The sequence below is a fragment of the Asparagus officinalis genome, chromosome 8 (genome assembly GCF_001876935.1).
Source record: "Asparagus officinalis chromosome 8, Aspof.V1, whole genome shotgun sequence".
Taxonomy (NCBI): Eukaryota; Viridiplantae; Streptophyta; class Magnoliopsida; order Asparagales; family Asparagaceae; genus Asparagus; species Asparagus officinalis.
In genome coordinates, this window is record NC_033801.1 from 5250898 (window position 1) to 5271659 (window position 20762).

The 20762-nt window shown below is 41.9% G+C and overlaps 2 protein-coding genes across 8 annotated transcripts in view; both read left to right on the plus strand.

The window, feature by feature from the left end:
• The window catches only part of LOC109822992 (trihelix transcription factor ASIL2-like), a 7251-nt gene extending 4625 nt beyond the window's left edge, over positions 1–2626 (plus strand). For 6 of the 7 annotated variants that reach the window (XR_002242356.1, XR_002242357.1, XM_020389304.1 and 3 more), the window contains 2 exons: positions 2007–2151; positions 2255–2626. The gene's annotated coding sequence lies outside the window, so the exon portion shown is untranslated. The remainder of the gene's footprint in view (positions 1–2006; positions 2152–2254) is intronic. The other variant, XM_020389303.1, reaches the window with a different exon arrangement.
• LOC109820738 (putative receptor-like protein kinase At3g47110) lies at positions 17260–19946 on the plus strand. The gene is made up of 5 exons (XM_020386935.1): positions 17260–17691; positions 17817–18015; positions 18118–18746; positions 18877–19300; positions 19381–19946. Exons 1-5 carry the CDS (start codon positions 17260–17262, stop codon positions 19752–19754), a joined length of 2058 nt encoding a protein of 685 aa, XP_020242524.1. The 3' UTR covers positions 19755–19946.

A 20762-nucleotide genomic window follows, 5' to 3' on the forward strand; every position in this document is an offset into this window, starting at 1 on the left:
TGTTTGAAGCAGTATTGTTTCCATTATTATTACTTTCTTTCTCGACCCAAATGCTGTTATAGAATTGCTTTCGCTGGTATTTTTTGATGATTGTACATCTGGTAGAAGGATCTCAGTGCAATTTTGGTTGATTCTTTGAATTGATTTATTGATATATGCCTTTCTTGATTGGTATCTATTAGCTAACTCAAAAGTTATATGTTTAATTTAGGGATTCTAGGAAAAACAAGGGAGATATAATGTATACTTCATGGATATATATTAAGCAAGCAAGGAATCGTGGAACTGCAATGTGCCAAGCTTGTCTTGGCCATGGCATACTAAAAATCGAGTTTATTTTAGTAGTTTGGTCCATAAACATGCTACATATGCTACATTTATCGCATTTAGAGTTGTAGAAAATGAAATTCTAGGAGGAGTCAGACAGAGAAATGCAATCATTTTCTTACATAATTGCCAGTTCATTGGAGAATATCATTAGGTCTAGCTGGTAGAATATAAGTTGAACTCTTTTCGTTAAGCTTTCTTCCTCTTTTCCCCTTACGAATATAATGAGGGGTTCTTACTCTTTAACCTGTAGTCTCACTTACTTTTTCTTGAAAAATCATTAACCTGTAGTCTCACTTACTATTTCTTGAAAGATCACAGAGCCTTAAAGTCTCTCTCTCTCTCTCTCTCTGTAATTTATAGCTATAGAAACGACACTCAAGTTTGTTGTTTTGTACTTTTATAGTCATTTTCTCTTGCTAGCTTGTCTGACTTTCCTAGAAAATTTCTATCTTTCTAAATTGATTTATCTTGATTGTTTTATTATTCAGAGTTCTATATACCAGTATTTGTCATGAACATGAATAGTGATATGAGATGTTTCATGTCACGTATGTGGAAGCATAGAAATGATATATTTGTTTCATAATTTTTAACATTTGCAGCACATTGCACATTGAGGTTCTAAACTCTAAGAGTGTTGATGGCTTGGATAATTTTATTTTATGAATAATGAATATATACACAAGGTTTTTTCCTGTGGAAGTTGATGATGCATCTGCAGTGCTGTAATATGTAATTGTCAAAAAACTGATTCTATGTAGTTGAAGTTTTTAATTACGTGTCAGACTACATCTTCCTCAGGTTGTGCAATGGCCTTTATCCATCAATAATTTACATCTTTTGCAGTTGCTAACAAGTTATATGTTAGTAACTACCATGCTTTGCTTTCTTCCTTTTTTACTTGACAATAAAGTGGAAAATAGGAGTCATATAAATGTTTACCTATGTTCAGTCCCTTGAGTTTTGCAAGTTGGCTGGATTTTGTTCCCAGACAACTGCTGAACTGTTTTGCTGCTCTTTATATTAGTTCCCTATGAATACAAATTTGACTAGGATTTTGTATGGTGTTTTGTTCAACAGTTGCCACTTCAAGTTCCCTTCGACTTATTTATCTGATACTTATATCGCAAACGTATGTAGCTGAGAAAAGCAGTGATCTAATGCTATTTAAACTTGTTTAAAGCCTCACAATCCAGAGTAATCTATTTCTAGTATGTTGACACCTGTATATGTTGTCTTGCCCTTCCATGCTCATGACTGTCAAGGTTATTGTTGAGGGTCCTTGTATCAAAATCACTATCATCATAAGCTCATACTGATCTAAAAGCATCCTATTGAGCTATTTGCCATTCTCTATCTAGTCTGAATATTAGACTATGCGCAAAGTGTGTTTTTGTATGTTTGTCATTTCAAATGATAATGAGACTTCAGTATTTGGTACTCTGCTAGGAGAAGGTAAAATTGATATCAACCTTGGTGTAAGGCTGAAGCTGTTTGTAGAAATTTTTCGATATAACTGATGCCTTCTTATTCTGGAATCTTGTGTCCTAACTGATCCAAAATTTGATTAGGGGAAAGTTTAAGATGAAGAAGCAACATGTTTACTATTTCTTTTGCCATGAATTTTGTATGTAGCACAGAGATTTGAAATTTAATAATTAACTGGAATTTCACAGGTGACGCTGTTGCAAAGCCTTGTTCAAAACCATTTTCAGTCAGCTACAATAATCTGTTTTATTCCCTCCTTCCCTCGAAGTCACAAACTAATTGGATGACTAAAAATAGAATGATATGAAGGAAAAACTAGTTTTTTCCCCCTCTGTAAGTAGTAAAGTACTAAGGAGGTTATTAAACATTTACCCATTTTGTCTGATTAATGCACGTTCTTTTAGGCTCTAATGATACGAATCCATCTTCTTTACAGATTCATCTTCATCCATCTTCATGGCATCTAAGCTCAAGATTTAATCATGGAATCATGGGCTTTTATTATCCACTCCAGTGATCGGGAGTAGATTACTGAAACATGTGTATTCAAGCAGGAATATGTATTGGATGTGCATGTGAAATTGGAATTGACAACTGGCTGGTAAATAATAGAAGTGAATGCCATTGTCAGAGCTTGAAGAACACAAAATCTCGGATAAAGATGTAACAATTTAGTGTATGTAATTGGAGAAGTCCTGTATGATCGTGCTTGTTCCTGAATAATACAATTATATGATGATTTTTTTGAATTTGACATGACTTAGTTGCTACTTCGTCTGTGATCAGAAAGAGGTCCCTGATTGTTTCACTTCATGGAAGTGTACTCGTAGTTCTTTTTAGCATTTCTGCTTCATGCTTGAATGTTCAATAACTGTGTGTGGATTTGTAAATTTTGTTGCAGTTTTGATAACATCTATAAAAGCATGATATCTTCTCTATAACTCTTCAAGTCAAATGGATAATAAAATTTTATATGCTGTCGGATCTTTAATTTGTGGAAAAAAAACCAATAAAAATGTTTTCCTATTGAAAGATTGAAATACACCAGCAGCAGCAACATGTTTCCTATATTTCTTACGAGCGAATAGTATTAGATTGACTTTGAGGTTCTATAATATTTAGTATTCAATATTTCTTTGTCAACAAATCATGATTTTTAAGATTAAAAAAGTATGGACTTTTGTAACTTGTTTTATTACTTTAGTCTCTAATTATCATATCAATAATGTTAATCATGATCAAGTTAAAATTTGCAACATACTACAATTGGAAAGGATATATATAAGGGGAGGGGGCTTGTGGAAATTTAATCACTACTAGACGGACTAATCTACATGAGATTACTTGTCGGTTATTGAGTTATTGGATTGAAAAGGATATATATCATCTAAAAATAAATGGGTTTTTCCTAATATTTATATCTTCATCAAATAAGCGAATCTAAACCTGAAATTCTTCCATAATTATATGGCTGAACCTTATAAAATGGGGAAATTTAATAAAAAGGTTTTTTTTTTTTTTGCAACACCTCATAAAGCTCAGAGGGGATTTGTAAACTTTGGACAGTTTTACACAAATTCCCTCTGACAATTCTAATTTTCGTCAGGCACCCTGAACCTTAAAAAACTGGGTTAATTGCATATTAGTCCCTTAAATCATCTCTAATTACCAAATAGTCCCTCATATCTCATTATTTACATTTTAATCCCTTAAATCTTTAAATTTCTTGCTACATGGTCCTTCTGTTAGAAAAAATGTTAACTTCTCTAACTCTAGTTGAGTTAATGTTTAACCTAACAATTCAGGTTACCTTATTGCCCCCGGGTTATACATTTCCCTTCCAAGTTTTTGGTTTAGAGGGAAGCTAGCTACGGGATTAATGACCTAAATTTTGGGTTTGGGGGAAGCGTAGGACTATCAAAGAAGAAAGGAGATGGGTTTGAGTTAGTATAGGTGGGGGTATAATGGGTGTCCTATCTAATTCCGTCACATTTAACGGTCATTAATAACACCACCTAACACGAGGCACAGATTGGTAAGAAAACTAAAGATTTAAGGGATTAATAAGCAAATAATAAGATTTGAGGGACTCTTTGGCAATTCAAGATGATGTAAGGGACCAAGATGCAATTAACCCAAAAAGTTTCACGAAATCCTTGACCTTTGGACCCGACCCGATGCCGCTCCGAATACCAGCCTCCCTCCCCCATCTAATCACTGTACCCATGGCGAACGCAACCGATCAATCGTAGATGGATATCGACAAGAAAGTCAACCCTAGGTTCTCAATCAACGGTGCCGCTCTAAGAAGGTATTTTGTTTAAGAACATGAATTATGAAGTTTATGGAGTAAACGAATATGAACCCGTTAATGTTCATATACAATTGTTTAAATATATGTGTAAAACCCCATAAATTTAAATTAATATGTGAAAATTTGAAATAATATGCGATTATTGAGATAAGTGGATATTTATTGTAATAAATATCATTAAATGGTGTATGAGTATGTTAGCAAGTGTTTTGAGTTCAAACAAGTCCGTATATGTGAAAGAATCGAGTCGAAAACATGCACAAAGGCAAAATCTGTACAAACTAGAAATATGCGTGCCGGTCGACCGCCGCACAAGGTGCGGTCGACCGCCTGACAGGTTTTGTAAGGACCATGAATTTTTGATACTAGTTAAAATAATTTTTTGGTATTTTAAAATATTCAATTATTATTTTAAAAAAGAGTATTTGTATTTTTCTTGATTTTCTATAATTTTCTATGATTTAAAATCCAAGTTTTATATTTATTTAAATGATTCTAATATTTATATATTAATTTCGTGCGGTGAAATTTTTTAGAATTAATCTGTTGTATTATCGATACTATTACGTACTATTTTAAATAATACATTGTATTATTGTTACTATTATGTATTATTTAGTGTATTATGTTGTATTATTAATTACGTATTATTTCTACAATTATGTATCAACTGTCGTATTAGCACAACTGGTACGTTTTATCGCGTAGATAATTATCCTATAATTATTTGATTTTAAATATAAGTAATTATATTTTTTATTAATTATTCTTGTTTAATTGTGTAATTTCTTGCATTATTTTCACTATTGCTTATTATCGATTGTAATACTACAACTGGTACGGTTTTGATATGTAGATAGTTTTCACATAAGTAATTATTTTTTCGTAATTATTATTAATTTAAATTAATTTTTAGGAACCCCAATCCCCTTCATACATGTATATATTTTATATTTTCTCGTATTCTCTCTCGCTTCTCTTCTTCTCAAAAGGAAAACACTACAGGCACACTCCCAACCACACATTGGGTCACACCCCCTCTCTCAGCTACAGTGCACGAGGCCCATTTTAGATTTAAAAAAAAAATCTAAAGTGGGCCCCCTGCACTGTAGCTGAGAGAGAGGGTGTGCTCCAAGGTGTGGTTGGGGAGTTGCATTAGTGCCTACTCTTCTCAAAACACGCGCCGCATCTCCTCTCTCTCTATCTTCTCCTTGGCCCGCCCTTGGCAGCGCGACGGACCCCGCAAGTTCGCCCGCGGCCACTCTTTCTCTGTACCAACCGCATGCAGGCAACCCGACAGAGCCAGGCCTCTCCGACCCCCTTGAGCTTCGCCACCACCCTTCCCTCCTGACCCACAAGCAGCATCTTCAGCCCGTCTCAACCGATCAGCGCGCGCCAAGCCCCACGAGCTCCGACCAATCGCCATCACCGCCCTCGGCCACAGCTCGTCCTCCTGCTGCAGATCTGCCCTCAACCGCGCCGAGCAGCCGCCCTTTCAGCCGTCGCCGTCTTCCCCTTCACGCTGCATCCATCCCTGAGTTCCCCTCCTCAGCCCGCCAGCACGTCAACCCGCCCTTTCTTCTTCTCCGAACCAGCCAGGTCGCGTTGCCCCCGGCACCCCGACAGCGCTCCTCGCTGACGCCGACCACGGCGCGCTTTGGTCAGCCCCGCTGCCCTCTTCCCTTCGCGGACAGTCCCCGTCGCCTCCCCGCGGTCAGCCCTCGCAGAGATCCATCTCGCCAAATCCGCCGACCTGCCACCGCGTAGATCTTGCAGCGGCCATTGACAGCTCGACGCCGTCACCTCCCTTCTGCAGCGCATAACCGACGCCGCGCTCCACCGTGTCCGAACCGACCCGTGCCGTCGACGTCAAATCGTTCAACACAACTCGATGCAAGATCCCTTTTGCTCAAATCTGAATTTAAGATTTATTATACAATATATGCATATTTTGACTATTGTAATTGGTTGTAGTTTTTAAATTGTGATATAATTATCTGCGTGGATTATTTGATGATAGATGATAATAACTGATATTGTAAGGATAAGAATTAATAGATTATTATTTTTAGAGATTATTTTTAGAATAATTATGATGAGAAAGAATTTATTTGGAAAATGGGTTAGTTTTGAATAATCATTAAAATCGATAATTTAAATTAATTTATTTCGAAAAAGGGTTATTTTGAGTTGTTAAGTTATTTCGGCAAAAGAATTATATTTTTGATAATTATGATAATTTAAAAGAATTTATTTGCGAAAAGAATTATTTATTTTGGATTTTAAGTAATTTATGATTTTATGTGGGTAGTTGTAGACTGCGACATTTCATGTACAAAACAATCACGGTTTTCGATTTCAGTTTTAATTGTAGTCATATTGGATATTATTTAGCTGCTGATAATTTTTATGAGTAGTTTTGAGATTCGGATAACAAGATATTGATGAAACCGGACTGTATGCATGTTTTTTCTGATTCATGATTACATTTCATGTTTTGTGAATATTTTACTGTATTTGACATGTCTGCTTTTATTGTTCCTGGTTATGTTAAGAACCCTTAGTAGTTCATGACTTAGTGGTCTTGTGCGTCATGAACAGACCTAGTGATATGTGTGAGTGTGTTGACTGATTTATGTGGTGAACCAGAGATATTGTGGACTTTGATTGTTGACTTAAAAAAAACGAGAAGAGTTGGGATGAGAAAGTCTTTGTTCATGTGATCGGATGTGGCTGTTGATGTATCTTTCAGGCTCACGCCAGTGAATTCGTGTAGTCACTGGGGTTGGCTTGTTGGGTTAAAGTGAATTCGTGTAGTTACTTTAGTCCGTGACCTGTTTCGTCACCTGAGCTTTGCCTGAGTTCGAACTAGGCCGAGATCGGATTGCGTGTAGTTCTCTGATCGATTCGTGTAGCGGTATTGAATGCGCGTAGATGATTTGTGAACAGTCAGTTATCCGGTGATATGAATGTTCACTTTATGTGAGATGTGGACCAGTGAGTTTTAGGATGACTAGTTACATGACCTCGTTTCTTGGCTAAGTATGAATTGCTGTGAGATGTAGGCCAGTTATATTTCTTTTCATACATAGATCGGGATTAATATTTAATTATCTATAATTTAAGACATATGGTATATACATGAGAGTTTCCTTGTTTGAATTATTTCGCTCGACGTACTACGTCTCTTGTTGTAGATTTTTAAGTATAAATTCCATCTAGTTGTATGACCTTGTTACTTGGATGATTATTCTGATTGCTAGCTGCATGACCTCGTTACTGTTTGATTTTTGAATTCTTCTGATTATTATATTTTAGTAGTGGATTGCATTTTGATTTTATTGGATTTTCAGTTGCACGTTCTTTTGTCATTTCTGTTATCGTATCGTTTTCCATTTGGTTTTCATTCATTCTATTTGTTTGTGGGATCTTGCCGTGTGCCATGCACGCTGACGTACACATGTTTTCTATGGTGTACGTCAGACTTAGAGGAAGAACATGTCCAGCTTGGAGATGTGCCAGAGCCAGGAAATTCTTAGCAGGAGTGCCTTGCAGATGGAGCAGAAGAACAAGTTGAAGCTTAGCTATTTTCCTTAGTTATTTGATGGTCATTAGTTTATTTTTAGCAGTACTTTCTTTTATTATGGACTATGTATTTTTATATTCATAGTTGGATTGTTTTCGTAATAAGGGCATGTTTGACCCAAACTCTGTGTCATGGATGATATTCTATTTATGATATGTCTCTTTTTCATTCTGAGTTGTTCATTATATTCTTGCTATCTGTGATCAAGGACATGTGCCTTTACATTTATATCTTGACGCTTAGCGTATTAGGTTGAGGAGGATTGTTTATTTTTATTTATTCTCCTTAATCTAATACGTCGCGGGCTTGTTCACGTTCCGATTCCTCGGTATTTTGGGAAGCGGGGCGTGACAGGTTTTAGTGGTAGCCCATGCAGGTCACGGTCCCGAGTTTCCTCGGTATTTTGGGAAGCGGGGCGTGACAGGTTTTAGTGGTAGCCCATGCAGGTCACGGTCCCGAGTCCTCACCAGTAAGAATATAATAGATAATTTAGACACATATCATGATTTCATCCGTGGGACTATTCTTGAGCCCTTATCCTATTTTCTTGATAGATTTTGTTTCGTCCCTATCTCATCACTCTTTGACTCCGGGGCTTCCCACTGTTCTTGTCTCGCCGCTTCACGACTACACGCTGTCTCCCTATAAGTCCTCTTCCTCGTACCGGTCATTATTACATGTGTTATTATTTTTATAACTATATTTTTTATTTTGACTTATATATCATTGATTGTATTAACTTTTGTTTTATTTATTATAATATTTTTTGTATCACACATAGTGTTATATTGTATGTTTTTATTAAAAATATATATCACTACTTATATATTCTAGATTGTTTAAGTCATGTCATTAGATTTCACATATACATCACATAGCATATCTGGTATTCAGATTATTTTCTTATGTTTAAATATATTTTGCATATCTAAATTGTGATTGGGAATATGCATGGGAGATCCGAGGAAAAACTTTGGTTGGTTTTCTTTGGGAAATTTATTACAGCAATCAAAATTTTGGTCACCCTTGCCCTCTTTGTGTGAGGTTTGGCATCGTAAAAAAAATTTCTATTGTTTCTTCCATGTGATCTCAAAAAATCGTGGACCAACTTAGGCTTGTACAGGCGCCCACGCAGATGCAGAGAATTGCTAGCGTCTACCTATCTACACATAATGCAATCTTCTGAGGCTCTGAGTTCTATTAGTCTGTTTCATATCTAATGCAATATGTTTCATCCAGCGGTCGCAAGTATCGCCCATGAAGTTGAGGACTGTATTGTCCATCTGAGGAGGGGAATGGCATAGATACCTGCTCATAATCAAGTGGTGAGAATAGATGGATACGAGAGAGCACAATGAAAAGCAAATATGTGGTATAGAATTGAAGACTAGATTTCCAAATGAAAGGGATGGCGTAGGACTCTGTAAATCAGCTGGCCTAGTTATGTTGGTAGACGTTGGTAGTTGGCAGGTGAATGATAACTATTGTGAGCAAATCAGATGACCTATTTATGTTTGAGCATTTTCCCTCGTGAAGTGTCAATTTCTTTTATCCTCTATAATCTTCCTTTACTGGCATCAATGGAGACCTAACAGTCTGTCCTCTTAGTAATGCATCTGATGCTATTATTGCTTACCTCATCATCAGCGGTGAAGCATAACAACATTACCGACCTCTCGGCCCTCTTGGCCATCAAAGCCCAAGTCATCGAACGTGATCCAGGCAGCGTTATATCCGCCAACTGGACCACTGATGCCTCCTTTTGCACCTGGATGGGTCTCTCCTGCAGCCGTCGAAGGCAAAGAGTCACTGCTCTCAACATTAGCAACATGCCGCTCTACGGCACCATCCCTCCTCACATAGGCAACCTCTCATTTCTGTCTCTGATCTCGCTTTCCAATGATGGCTTAGTTGGGACCATCCCTGAATCTCTGACTCGGCTGCCTCGACTGAAAGTGGTCAGACTTGATTACAATCAGCTTTCAGGTTCAATACCTCCTGCCTTTTTCAACATGTAGTCGCTTATTGAATTGTATCTCGTGCACAACAGTATTTCAGGGACCCTGCCCTCTAATGATAGCACTTTCTATCCATTGTTCCCAAATATTATGGCTATATCTGCCAACCAACTCACCGGCAGCATCCCGTCTAGCCTTTGCAGTAGTCGCACTCTTCAAATCCTGCGCTTGAGTTACAACCAGCTTACCGGGAACTGTTAGGATACACCCCAATAAGAACGCCTCTAACGGAGACGCAATACACAAAATAAAGGCACAAGATCAACCAGAGTACTCACAGATATACGTGGTTCACTCCTTCGGAGCTACTCCACGGTGCAACGACGACGCCAAATTCTTTTATATCCCAAAAGAATAGATCCAAGAGAACACCCTCTCTTGATCAGATACACTCCAAGAACTCTCACAAACTCTCTCTATGTTTTCTCTTACTCTTCTATAAGAGGAGTTGTTTCTGGGATGAGATTTCCTTAAGAGTTTAGGGCCCTATTTATAGTGTTTGAGAAAACACTATGCACAAATATAATATTATATGTGGGACCCGCCACTAATAATAAAATATTTGTGGGACCCACATCCTTTATAAATTCTCAACAATGGCTGCCACCGAATTTGATTTTTCTTCTTGTGGGGCCCGCCTTTGTGGGCCCCACTTTTGTTTTCATGTTGGCTGGGTCAAAAAGGTTGGGCGCCTGACAATCTCCCACTTGAAGATTTGATTGAATGTCGATCATATCTTCACAATTTTTCAAGCCTTCCATGTCATTGATGGCGCGTCACCTCTATTGCCGGTTCTTACAGACACGTTCTCCAATCCTGGAATGCCGAGGGTTGGTTAGTGTCACGTCTGGAGTATGAAATTCCTCGGGTGAGTCGTCTGCGCAGTCCCGCGCCTATCTCGCCCATACAGCCTGATCCTATGACCAAGGGTACCGACGTACCTACCGTCCCTGCTGCCTATCTCCAACTCGCCCAGCACCAACCGTCGATCCGATAGAATATTTTCCGTGGCGAGTGTGCGTCGAAGAACGTGCCAGGATAGCTTGTTCTGCTCAGACCATGTTACATTCGGTCTGACTCCATGCTACCTCGGTCTTCTAAATTATCACCACTAGTTGGACCCTGCCGCTTCAGTGCGCGAACCAAGCCCTCTGATTGCACCGCATGCCGTTGGCACCTGGGCCTAAGAGTCATGTCCAAAACACGAAATGATCGCTTACCGATTCTCGAGCATAGGCGCAATACCTGCGTGTTCTAGATGATCACCCCACAAATGCCAGAGATTGTAGAAGGTCAAATCTCAATGATTATTGCTGGGTGCGGCAGAGTGTGAACCCATGCCCAATTAAATAACTGTTCGACAAGAGAGCTTAACATTCCTAAGACCTCGAGAAAGAAAAGCCTATCTAAAAACATCTGCCAGCATAAAACTATGGGTATCCGATGCTTCCCATTCTGCTGCTCTGGAGCGAATCGGGCAAGGAATTGCCTGTTTCTTCATCTCTTGAGCGGAAAATTAGCTGCCTGTGTTATTTTCTGCGTCTCGGATCGGACATAATCTTGAGCTTCAGGTTGCCCTCGCCGAGCAGTAATCTTCGCCTCAGCTCATGGATCTCCCAAAAACTTCATTCTGCTCCCATAATACCACCCCCTGCGTGCGGGAGATCATTGGTCGTCACAAAGATAAACATGATTTTAATCGCTCCCGCATCCTGTCAATTCACATTCATCCGAGGTCTAATAGTTATCCGAGACTCCTGGACTCACCATTGGTGGTTTCGCCTACAATCAGCATGAATCACCGTTCTGTGGCTCGCATAATACTCCTCAGTCCCTGCTGCACCGCCATTCCATCCAACCATTTCAAATTGAAACTTCAACTTCTGCGTTAGCCAAACAGCGCTTGCTCATGCTATCAAAAGTAGCTGTGAGACCACTTCTGTAGCCTCAGCCCACTTATCATCAGGGCCCAGTGTGCTCCGCGGTCCGGCTGGATTGCTCATTATGGCAGCCCACACCACCTCTACATAGTTGTGAGTCTGTATTACCTGAGCCAGCGCACCCCATGCCCGATACATCAACTCCCGACGACAGAATCATATGGATTGTGCGGACGCGGCATCAGATTCTTTCATCCTCAATTCTGAGAACTCGTGCGCTCTCTTTGTCACAGACAGTCTCCCTAGGCGATGGTCTTCCGATAGCTTGATAATGAGCTGCCTATGCTCCACTAGAGCCTCCCCGAGCTTGCAACGGTACTTATTGCTCCATCCTCGGAAGCAAGTCTTTCAGAATCGATCTCAAAAGTCATTCTCTCGAATTTGCCGACCTGTCTTCTGATTACGCATCGTCACTCTGTTGGTGGACTGAACTCCCGTGCGGTAAGTTCTTCCTGCTCTCGTTCATGCAACACCTTTCCTTTCTCCTTCAATCGACAGCAAGACGCCTAGGTGCTGCTTGGGGTCAGATCTGCTGCATCTCTGACTTCGATCATGCCTACTCAATCAGAGCGGAGAGAACCCCTTCTGGGGGACCTTCTCAATGCGGGCCGCCTATTAAAGCCCTGACAATTCGCATTCCGACACATAATCCTCCATCCAACAAGCCCGGATAAAATCAATGAGATTAGAGAACAGGAACACAATAGATGAATCTCTCAGATTCTCGGAGTGCACTTGTATCCAGCTGCTCCTTGGTGGTCTATCTGTTCGTACCCCCATGGCACTGAAATATACGAACCCTCGCCCTTCCCATGTATGGACAGTCCAGAGTAACCATATCATCGTTGTGGTGTCAGGTCAGCCCAATACCTCCTAGGTAACGAGCCAACAGAAGCATCACTATCAAATGCCAAATGTTAACTCCCATCCGAGTTTGACGCGCCATTTCTCATTTGGGCTTCAAAGGTTACCCACCGCATCACAAACAAACTCCTCGCCGCTCTTCTTCGCGAAGAATATTTCAAGCGTGCTCCTACTGACTTCAATATGCCTGCATAGGTGCGCGCAGCTGCCTTTGAGGTCATTGATTCCTCCCTCGCTACATAGCTCGGACCATGGAAAGGATATTAGCCGGCTCTCCATCCATCTATGTTGACTGCTCCCAAGTTCGGGATCGCGGCTTCTCGACCCAGCCTCCCACATAAACAGCTGTCAAGCAACAGTTCGGATTCGATGGTCCAACTGACGACGGGTACGAAACGTCAAGAAAAATCAAATTCCCGCTGAATCTGACTTTGCCTCTCGCGTCACCGCTAACTGGATCACAACCCCGAAGGCCTCAATAACAGCTCTTGATTTTCTGTACCTGCGTGCGATGACCCCGTGCAATTGATCTCCCGGAGGACAAGTATCTCTAGTCTTTGACCGACTTGGTTGACACTCCCGGACCGGTTAAAGAACTTTCCATTAACAGAAATGGTGGCTACAGCAATGCCTTGCTTTTTCTGTCTGGCCGGAGTCGCTACTTCAATGTTCGGAACTTACCTTAGCTCCCAAGTCCATTCTCATCAAAGTTGAGGCTTTCTCATCACTTTGTCGTTTCTTTGCCAATGGCGTCTGCCCACGGCTTCTTCCTCACACAATTAATCACAGCATCTGCGGCGCAGCTTTCTACTGGGCTGGCGGTCCTAGCGCTGTAGAGCCGTGCCTGCGCTGGACATCGCGCGGTCCTCATCGTTACAGAATCCTCTGACGCTCCTCGCGACAGTTCCGAGACTCAAGTCCATTCCGGTATAGAAGCGACATTCATGGCAGTTACAAGTATCTCTGGCGGCTTGGAAGAGTCGCCTTCATTGCGGTTCAGGCCTCGTTGCCTCACTTCTCTGGCGCTTATCAAACCTCGTGCTTATGCGAAATGCCCGACGAGATCCGTCCTACGACTCCATCCGCCCGTATCGATGCTGCGCCTGTGCATCCCGGCATGTGAGCATCTGACGACCCTCTGCTTGAGGTCGGCTCTCTCTGTCTCTTTGAAAGAAGTCGACCTAACAGACTCTCATGGAACAGTATAGCATCCGGCGTCCTGCACCGGTTCCTCCACTGTCGAGAGTCAAGGGTTGACCATTCATGAAGAGGGATGCGGGTAAACTTCAAGCTGACTTCACCAACTTCCGGCGTCCAAGTTTGGGTTTTGCTATAACTTCGTGCGCTTCCCGAGCACTTCAAACTCAACGAGGCTATTCTGCCCGGATCCGAAGAACCCGACTCGTCATCGGACTCGCGGGGGAGATATGAGCCGGACGAGGACACGTACTCCTCGAACTTTGCTTGGTCGAGACCGGCACTCGATCCTCTCTCCCCCGAACACCGGGATTGCAATCCGCGCTTACCGCGACGCATCGCATCTCACTGCCGAGATCATCGCGTCTGGCCCACTGCGCTGTCACAACGAAGAAGCTTCTTTTCTGCGATTTGGATCAAAGCTGTGAATACAGCGTTGCGCGATTTCTTCATGGTCAACCCGACACTAAGTATGGACTCAATTCATGGCTTAGTCTACCAACAATATATGCGAGCGTTAATGATGCCTCTAGCCACAACTAGACATTCCGTCCGTGTCCATTATTAGATCTTTACACAACTTATATATCACAAGATGGAAAATATAACACGAAAGATACAACTTCAGTCCATTCCAGGAACAAAGACGCAGCTCTTGACTTCTATGTGCGGTCTGCGCAGCAGTCTCAAGCAGCTCTCTCGAAATAAGGCTGCGTTGGGCAAATCCTGGTTTCGATCTTTGCTACCGCGACAGGGTTATATAGGCCCCGTCACCCACCCGCCCCACCAAAGTAAGTGCGCCGATTGCGCATGCGTTCCGCACACACCGTATCCGTCCGGATCGCTAGACAGGCGGTGCTATGGGCGATGGTCACCCTCAGTCGATCCGATTCACGAAGGAATCCAACGAGCCACGACGAGGATTAATCCAACCAATCGTCCGGGAGAGAAACTCCTGCGCGGTGATACTCGCATTCTCTCGAGATCTTATCATAGAAGAACCAATAAGGTTACAACTCGGAGAGTGTATCTCGAAGCTTAAGTTTGTCTGCTTCTAGACTCGTTGTTCTCTCTATCCGCCTACTCCCACTCGAGATTTCGGAGGCCATTATTCTGACGTGATCAGTCTCCCGAGCGTATGCAGACCTTCATCGAAGAGGAGGCGGACGGCGGAATGTGGCGTCGTGGAGGGGAGTCGAAGTAGAGAGAGGGTGAGCGAGGTAAGAGTTGACAACAGATGGGAAACTTGCGCAGTCCAACAGTCGGTTGCACAACCTCCCAATTTCCTGCAGTTTTGAGCCGGTCCGGTCTACTGTTGAAGCTCCCTTCCTTTTGTTTCCCTAGAATGTAGTCCCTCACCAGAGTCAGATGTCTTGGTTCAGACCGGAGCCTCTCTCACGCGATTAATCTGCATCCCTGTCTCGCCTCATGTGAAGTCGTTCGATGCCAAAGTCCATGCCGAAATGATGATGATGATGCTTGGCCTGCACGCAAGCAAGTGTCGATCCTTTCCCTTGGCGATGTAGAGAGACCTCAGCGTTTGCCGTGTGCCACCCCAGGCGCACCTTGGCACTTCAGTTTCTGTCGAGGATACTCCTGTAACCGGAAGGTCAGTCGTTGCCCGACTGATATAATGATTTCGCTGAGATCTGGTACTTGCCGAACATCATCAGCGTCAAGGTGGTCCGCCCTCCATTTTGAAGGTAAAATTCCCTTCCCAGAAACCTTACAAGCGTTGTCGTCGCCAAGATAACTTCCCAAGTCCTTCTTCACGAACGATGAAAGCAGCTTTGTGTGAGGTTGCATGAAAGATGCGCCAGAGTCATTGACCACGCAATCACCTTTTGTACTGTCTAAGTGGATAGGAGAAGTGCATCCGAATCCGTCTCGTGCATGAGATGGCTGCACTCAGCCCGATCATCCCTGCTGATTCTGACAGTAATTGCAGTCCCGTGCAAAGTGGCTTCTTTCCGCATCTGAAGCACTTCCTTCACCCGTAACCATTCGGGGTTAGGCCCTTTAGACTTCCCTCTGGATTTTGATTGGCCTCGCGTCCCCTACCCTTCTTCTGTGCACGCCCTCAGTACCGTCGACATGCAGAGCACTCCCACTGCTAGAGCGCTCAGCTCCTGAGACTTTGCGGCGAGATTCTTCATCCAGAATCCCCAACCACTGTGTCGAGCTTTCATCCTTGTCATTGCCATTAGCGTTGCTCACCTGCATTACCATATTTTTCCCATGAATGCTGGTAGACAAGAAAAAGTAGCAGAAGAGCTTGGATCTCGTTGTCGAACTTTTAGATCTACTGCAGCAAGGCTGTTGCACCAAACCTGAAAATTCCGTTCAAAGAAGTCCGCCACGCGAGCTCCTTGCTGCATCTTGAGATTGAATAGCTTCTTCATCAGGTACACCTTATTTGAAGCAGACGGCTTCTCATACAGCGCCTCCAAGGCCTCCATCAACTCCTTGGTGGTGGTCGCATGCGAGACGTTGTAAGTCACATGCTGGTGAAGGTTGAGCCTGATGGTGGCAAGTGCTTTACGATCGAGCACCTTCCACTTATCGTCGTCCATCTTCTCAGGTTTCCCCGCCTCTCCTTGGAGGGGTAGGAAGAGATCCTTCTGGTACAAATAGTCTTCTATTTGCATCCTCCAATACCTGAAATTTTGGCCGCCGAACTTCTCAATTCGAAGCCTGTTGTCTTCAACTGTAGATCCCATGGCGAAAGATTACGTCTTTCCCGTATTCGTGAATAGTACCGTATTCGTGAATAGTACTGTATCCGTGAATAGTACCGTATTCGTGAATAGTACTGTATCCGTGAATAGTGCCGTACACGTGAATAGTGCCGTACACGTGAATAGTGCCCAATGCCTTAAAAGAGTAAATATTAATCTAACTTATTTTCTGATGTGGAGGATCCACTTTTAGTGGCAGCCACAGAGCATACGATAAGCAGATATATATACTCTAAGTCAGGCTCTGATACCAGTTGTTAGGATACACCCCAATAAGAACGCCTCTAACGGAGACGCAATACACAAAATAAAGGCACAAGATCAACCAGAGTACTCACAGATATACGTGGTTCACTCCTTCGGAGCTACTCCACGGTGCAACGACGACGCCAAATTCTTTTATATCCCAAAAGAATAGATCCAAGAGAACACCCTCTCTTGATCAGATACACTCCAAGAACTCTCACAAACTCTCTCTATGTTTTCTCTTACTCTTCTATAAGAGGAGTTGTTTCTGGGATGAGATTTCCTTAAGAGTTTAGGGCCCTATTTATAGTGTTTGAGAAAACACTATGCACAAATATAATATTATATGTGGGACCCGCCACTAATAATAAAATATTTGTGGGACCCACATCCTTTATAAATTCTCAACAATGGCTGCCACCGAATTTGATTTTTTTTCTTGTGGGGCCCGCCTTTGTGGGCCCCACTTTTGTTTTCATGTTGGCTGGGTCAAAAAGGTTAGGCGCCTGACAGGAACATCCCGCCGGAGATTGGAAATATGAAGCAGCTTACTATACTGTATCTTGGAGGTAACAATCTAACGGGTACCATACCATCCTCTTTAGGCAACCTGACTTATTTGTCTGAATTAAACCTTGGCGGCAGCAGCTTCCATGGGAATATTCCCGAGGACTTGGGTCGTCTTACGAACCTCGTTAGATTGCAGATTGCTTTATGTGGTGGTATTACTGGTCCCATACCGATTTCCCTTTCCAATTTGTCATCACTCACACTCATTCTACTGAACGATAATAGTCTTACTGGACCAGTGGGTTTGCGATTTTGGAACATGCCTCGACTTTACCATTTAGAGTTAGAGGATAACATATTAACTGGAGCACTGGACTTCCTTGCATCGCTTTCGAACTGCATAGTTTTAGATCATGTTAAAGTTAGCAAAAATGAGCTGGATGGCATTCTTCCATATAACGTAGGTAACCTTTCGAGGACTCTAACATGGCTTGATACCTGTCTGGATTGACCTATCTATCATTGGACGAAAATGAGCTAATCGGAACGATACCGTATGAAATCACAACGCTACAAGGCCTGCAGTTCCTAAGTTTGTATAGTAACAGAATACACGGTTCCATCCCACATGAGCTTGGCCGATTGAGCAACTTGGACACACTCTACCTCGATAGCAATAGTTTTTCTGGATCGATACCTGACTCGCTGGGCAACATCACTGGACTAGAGGGCTTAACACTTGGTGGTAACAGGTTATCCTCAGAAATTCCTGAAACTATTTGGAGTTTGACTCATCTACATGAATTGGGTCTATCACAAAACCTTCTCACTGGATCGCTGTCATTAACATTGTAGAACATGGATTTATATTTCTTCGATATATCAGTAAATCAGCTGTCAGGTAACCTTCCAAGTCCTCCAAAGTATCTCAAGATCAATTATTTAGATCTATCATATAACTTATTCGACGGGCACATTCCGGAATCATTTGGTGATCTCATTAATCTTGATGTCTTGACCCTTTCTTGCAATAAGCTCTCAGGTGTTATACCCGAGTCTTTAGTCGAAATCCGACATCTCAGCGTCCTGAACTTATCTTTCAACAAGTTGGAAGGAAAGGTTCCAAATGGCGGTGCCTTTTTAAACGTCAGTGCCGTGTCTTTAGAAGGAAATTCAGCATTATGTGGAGCACCCAGATTAGGATTTTCACCTTGTAATCCATTTGATTCCACACATTCTAACTCGGGGAGGCATTTGCTATGGTATATCCTCCCTGTTATTGCTTCTTCCGGAGTCCTTCTTCTTGGTTTTTGCATCTTATTAAGATTTTGTAGAAGGAAACCCAAGAATCTAGCCCCTCCTATCATGCTCTCTCCTACAGAGCATAGATTGATCTCCTACTACGAGCTTGTTCGTGCCACTGACAACTTCAGCGAGATAAACTTGCTCGGAACGGGTGCAATTGGTTCTGTGTACAGAGGGCTTTTAGATGACGGCCTTCTTGTTGCCATAAAGGTCTTGAATTTGGAAATGTACAGAGGGCTTTTAGATGACGGCCTTCTTGTTGCCATAAAGGTCTTGAATTTGGAAATCGAAGGAGCTTCAAGGAGTTTTGATGCTGAACGGCCTTCTTGTTGCCATAAAGGTCTTGAATTTGGAAATCGAAGGAGCTTCAAGGAGTTTTGATGCTGAGTGTCGTGCTTTGAGGATGGTTCGACATAGAAATCTTGTTAGAATCATCAGCACGTGCTCCAACTTGAATCTCAAGGCGCTTGTATTCCAATTCATGCCCAATGGAAGTCTGGAAAGATGGCTATACTCCCATAATTACTGTTTGAGCTTGCTTCAAAGGATTGACATCGTAATCGATGTAGCTTCAGCTATTGACTACCTTCATCACCACCATTCTGAGGTTATACTGCATCGTGATCTAAAACCGAGCAACATTCTTCTTGATGAAGAAATGACTGCACATGTCAGTGATTTTGGCATCGCAAAATTGCTGAGTGGTGTCAGCCAGAGTGTAACCTCAGCAAGCACGGCAGGGACAATTGGCTATATTGCTCCAGGTAAATAAAATTACAAGCTTTCACCTCAAATTTAATCCAATCACATATGATTTGTATTACCTTTTGTGTTTGTGGTATAGAGTATGCATCAACAGGAAGAGTCTCCACAAAGGGAGATGTCTATAGCTTTGGAATATTGTTGCTAGAAATCTTTACGAGAAAGAAGCCTACTGATCCTATGTTTACGGGGGAATCAAGCTTGCGGCGATGGGTAAATGATGCAAATCCTACCGGCCTGTTAGATACTGTGGACCAGAATCTGCTGAAAGATGAAAATGGAAATGAAAGGCCAAATAACTACTTAATTTCATCACGGGCCTGTCTATCTTCCATCATGGAGTTGGGGATTATCTGTTCAAGTGACTCGCCTAATGAAAGGCTTGCTATGAAAGACGTCGTCCCAAAGTTGCGGAAGATCAAGATGAGGTATATGTCTGAGCCTTGTGCTGCTTGAAACGTGACAGTAATGTATTATGAATTGATTTGTATGCATATAGGTTTCGTACCAGTTATATCAAGAGTAATGCGTATTATGAGATTCTGAAGCCTCTATAAGAAGCATTTTAGTAAATTTTATTTACTAGATTTTCTTGATGACATATAGTTTTCTTTTATTTTCTCAGAAACAATATATGCTAGTAGTCATCTGTAAATTTCAAGAAAATTCAATATACATACTTGTACAAAAGCTGTATAGGTTTTTTTTTTCCTTTTCCCTTTATGCCCTCTTTATTTACTATATATGCCCAATGAAGGGTACTTTAGGGAAGGCTTACGATGAGGCTTATTTTGGTAAGAATAAGGGCAAAATTTTGACTTTTCTGTGCTCTGTCATCAATTCACTCCTCTATCTATGGCCCAAACGAAGTGGGAACACTCAGCGGAGGGTTATTTTAGGAAATTTTGGTTCAAAAATTGACTAAGAGCAAAATAACAAGAGTTCAAGGCGTCAAGCTCAGAAAAGCCCACTGTGGTTTGCCCTGTAAATCTATTAAGCCTTCAATCTATTATTTTAATCTATTACGCCCCTATATTTTTTTTTATTTTGAATCTATTTCGCCCCTATGGTGTTTCTCTATAACTAAAAAATAGAATCTATTTTTTAGTTATAGAGGAACACCATGGTGGCTAAATAGATTCAAAATAAAAAATATAGAGGCTTAATAGATTGATGGCTTAATAGATTTTCATGGTAGGGCAAACCACGAGGCTTTTATGAGTTTTAACTCAAATAACAAACAGAAGTGCCGAGGAGATGATAACTCACTCCTCTTCACCGCACAGTTGTTGAGGGGAGACGACTGGGCGAAAACAAAGAGGAGTTGGGTGAGATCGGTAAGGTGGAGACGAGGGAGTGCTGAGGGGGCTGAGGAAGTGATGAGGGAGGGTGAGATATTTGTTGAATATATGGGAGAAGATGAGGGCTACAAAAGGGGAAGAGGCGAAGGAACAACTCAAACTG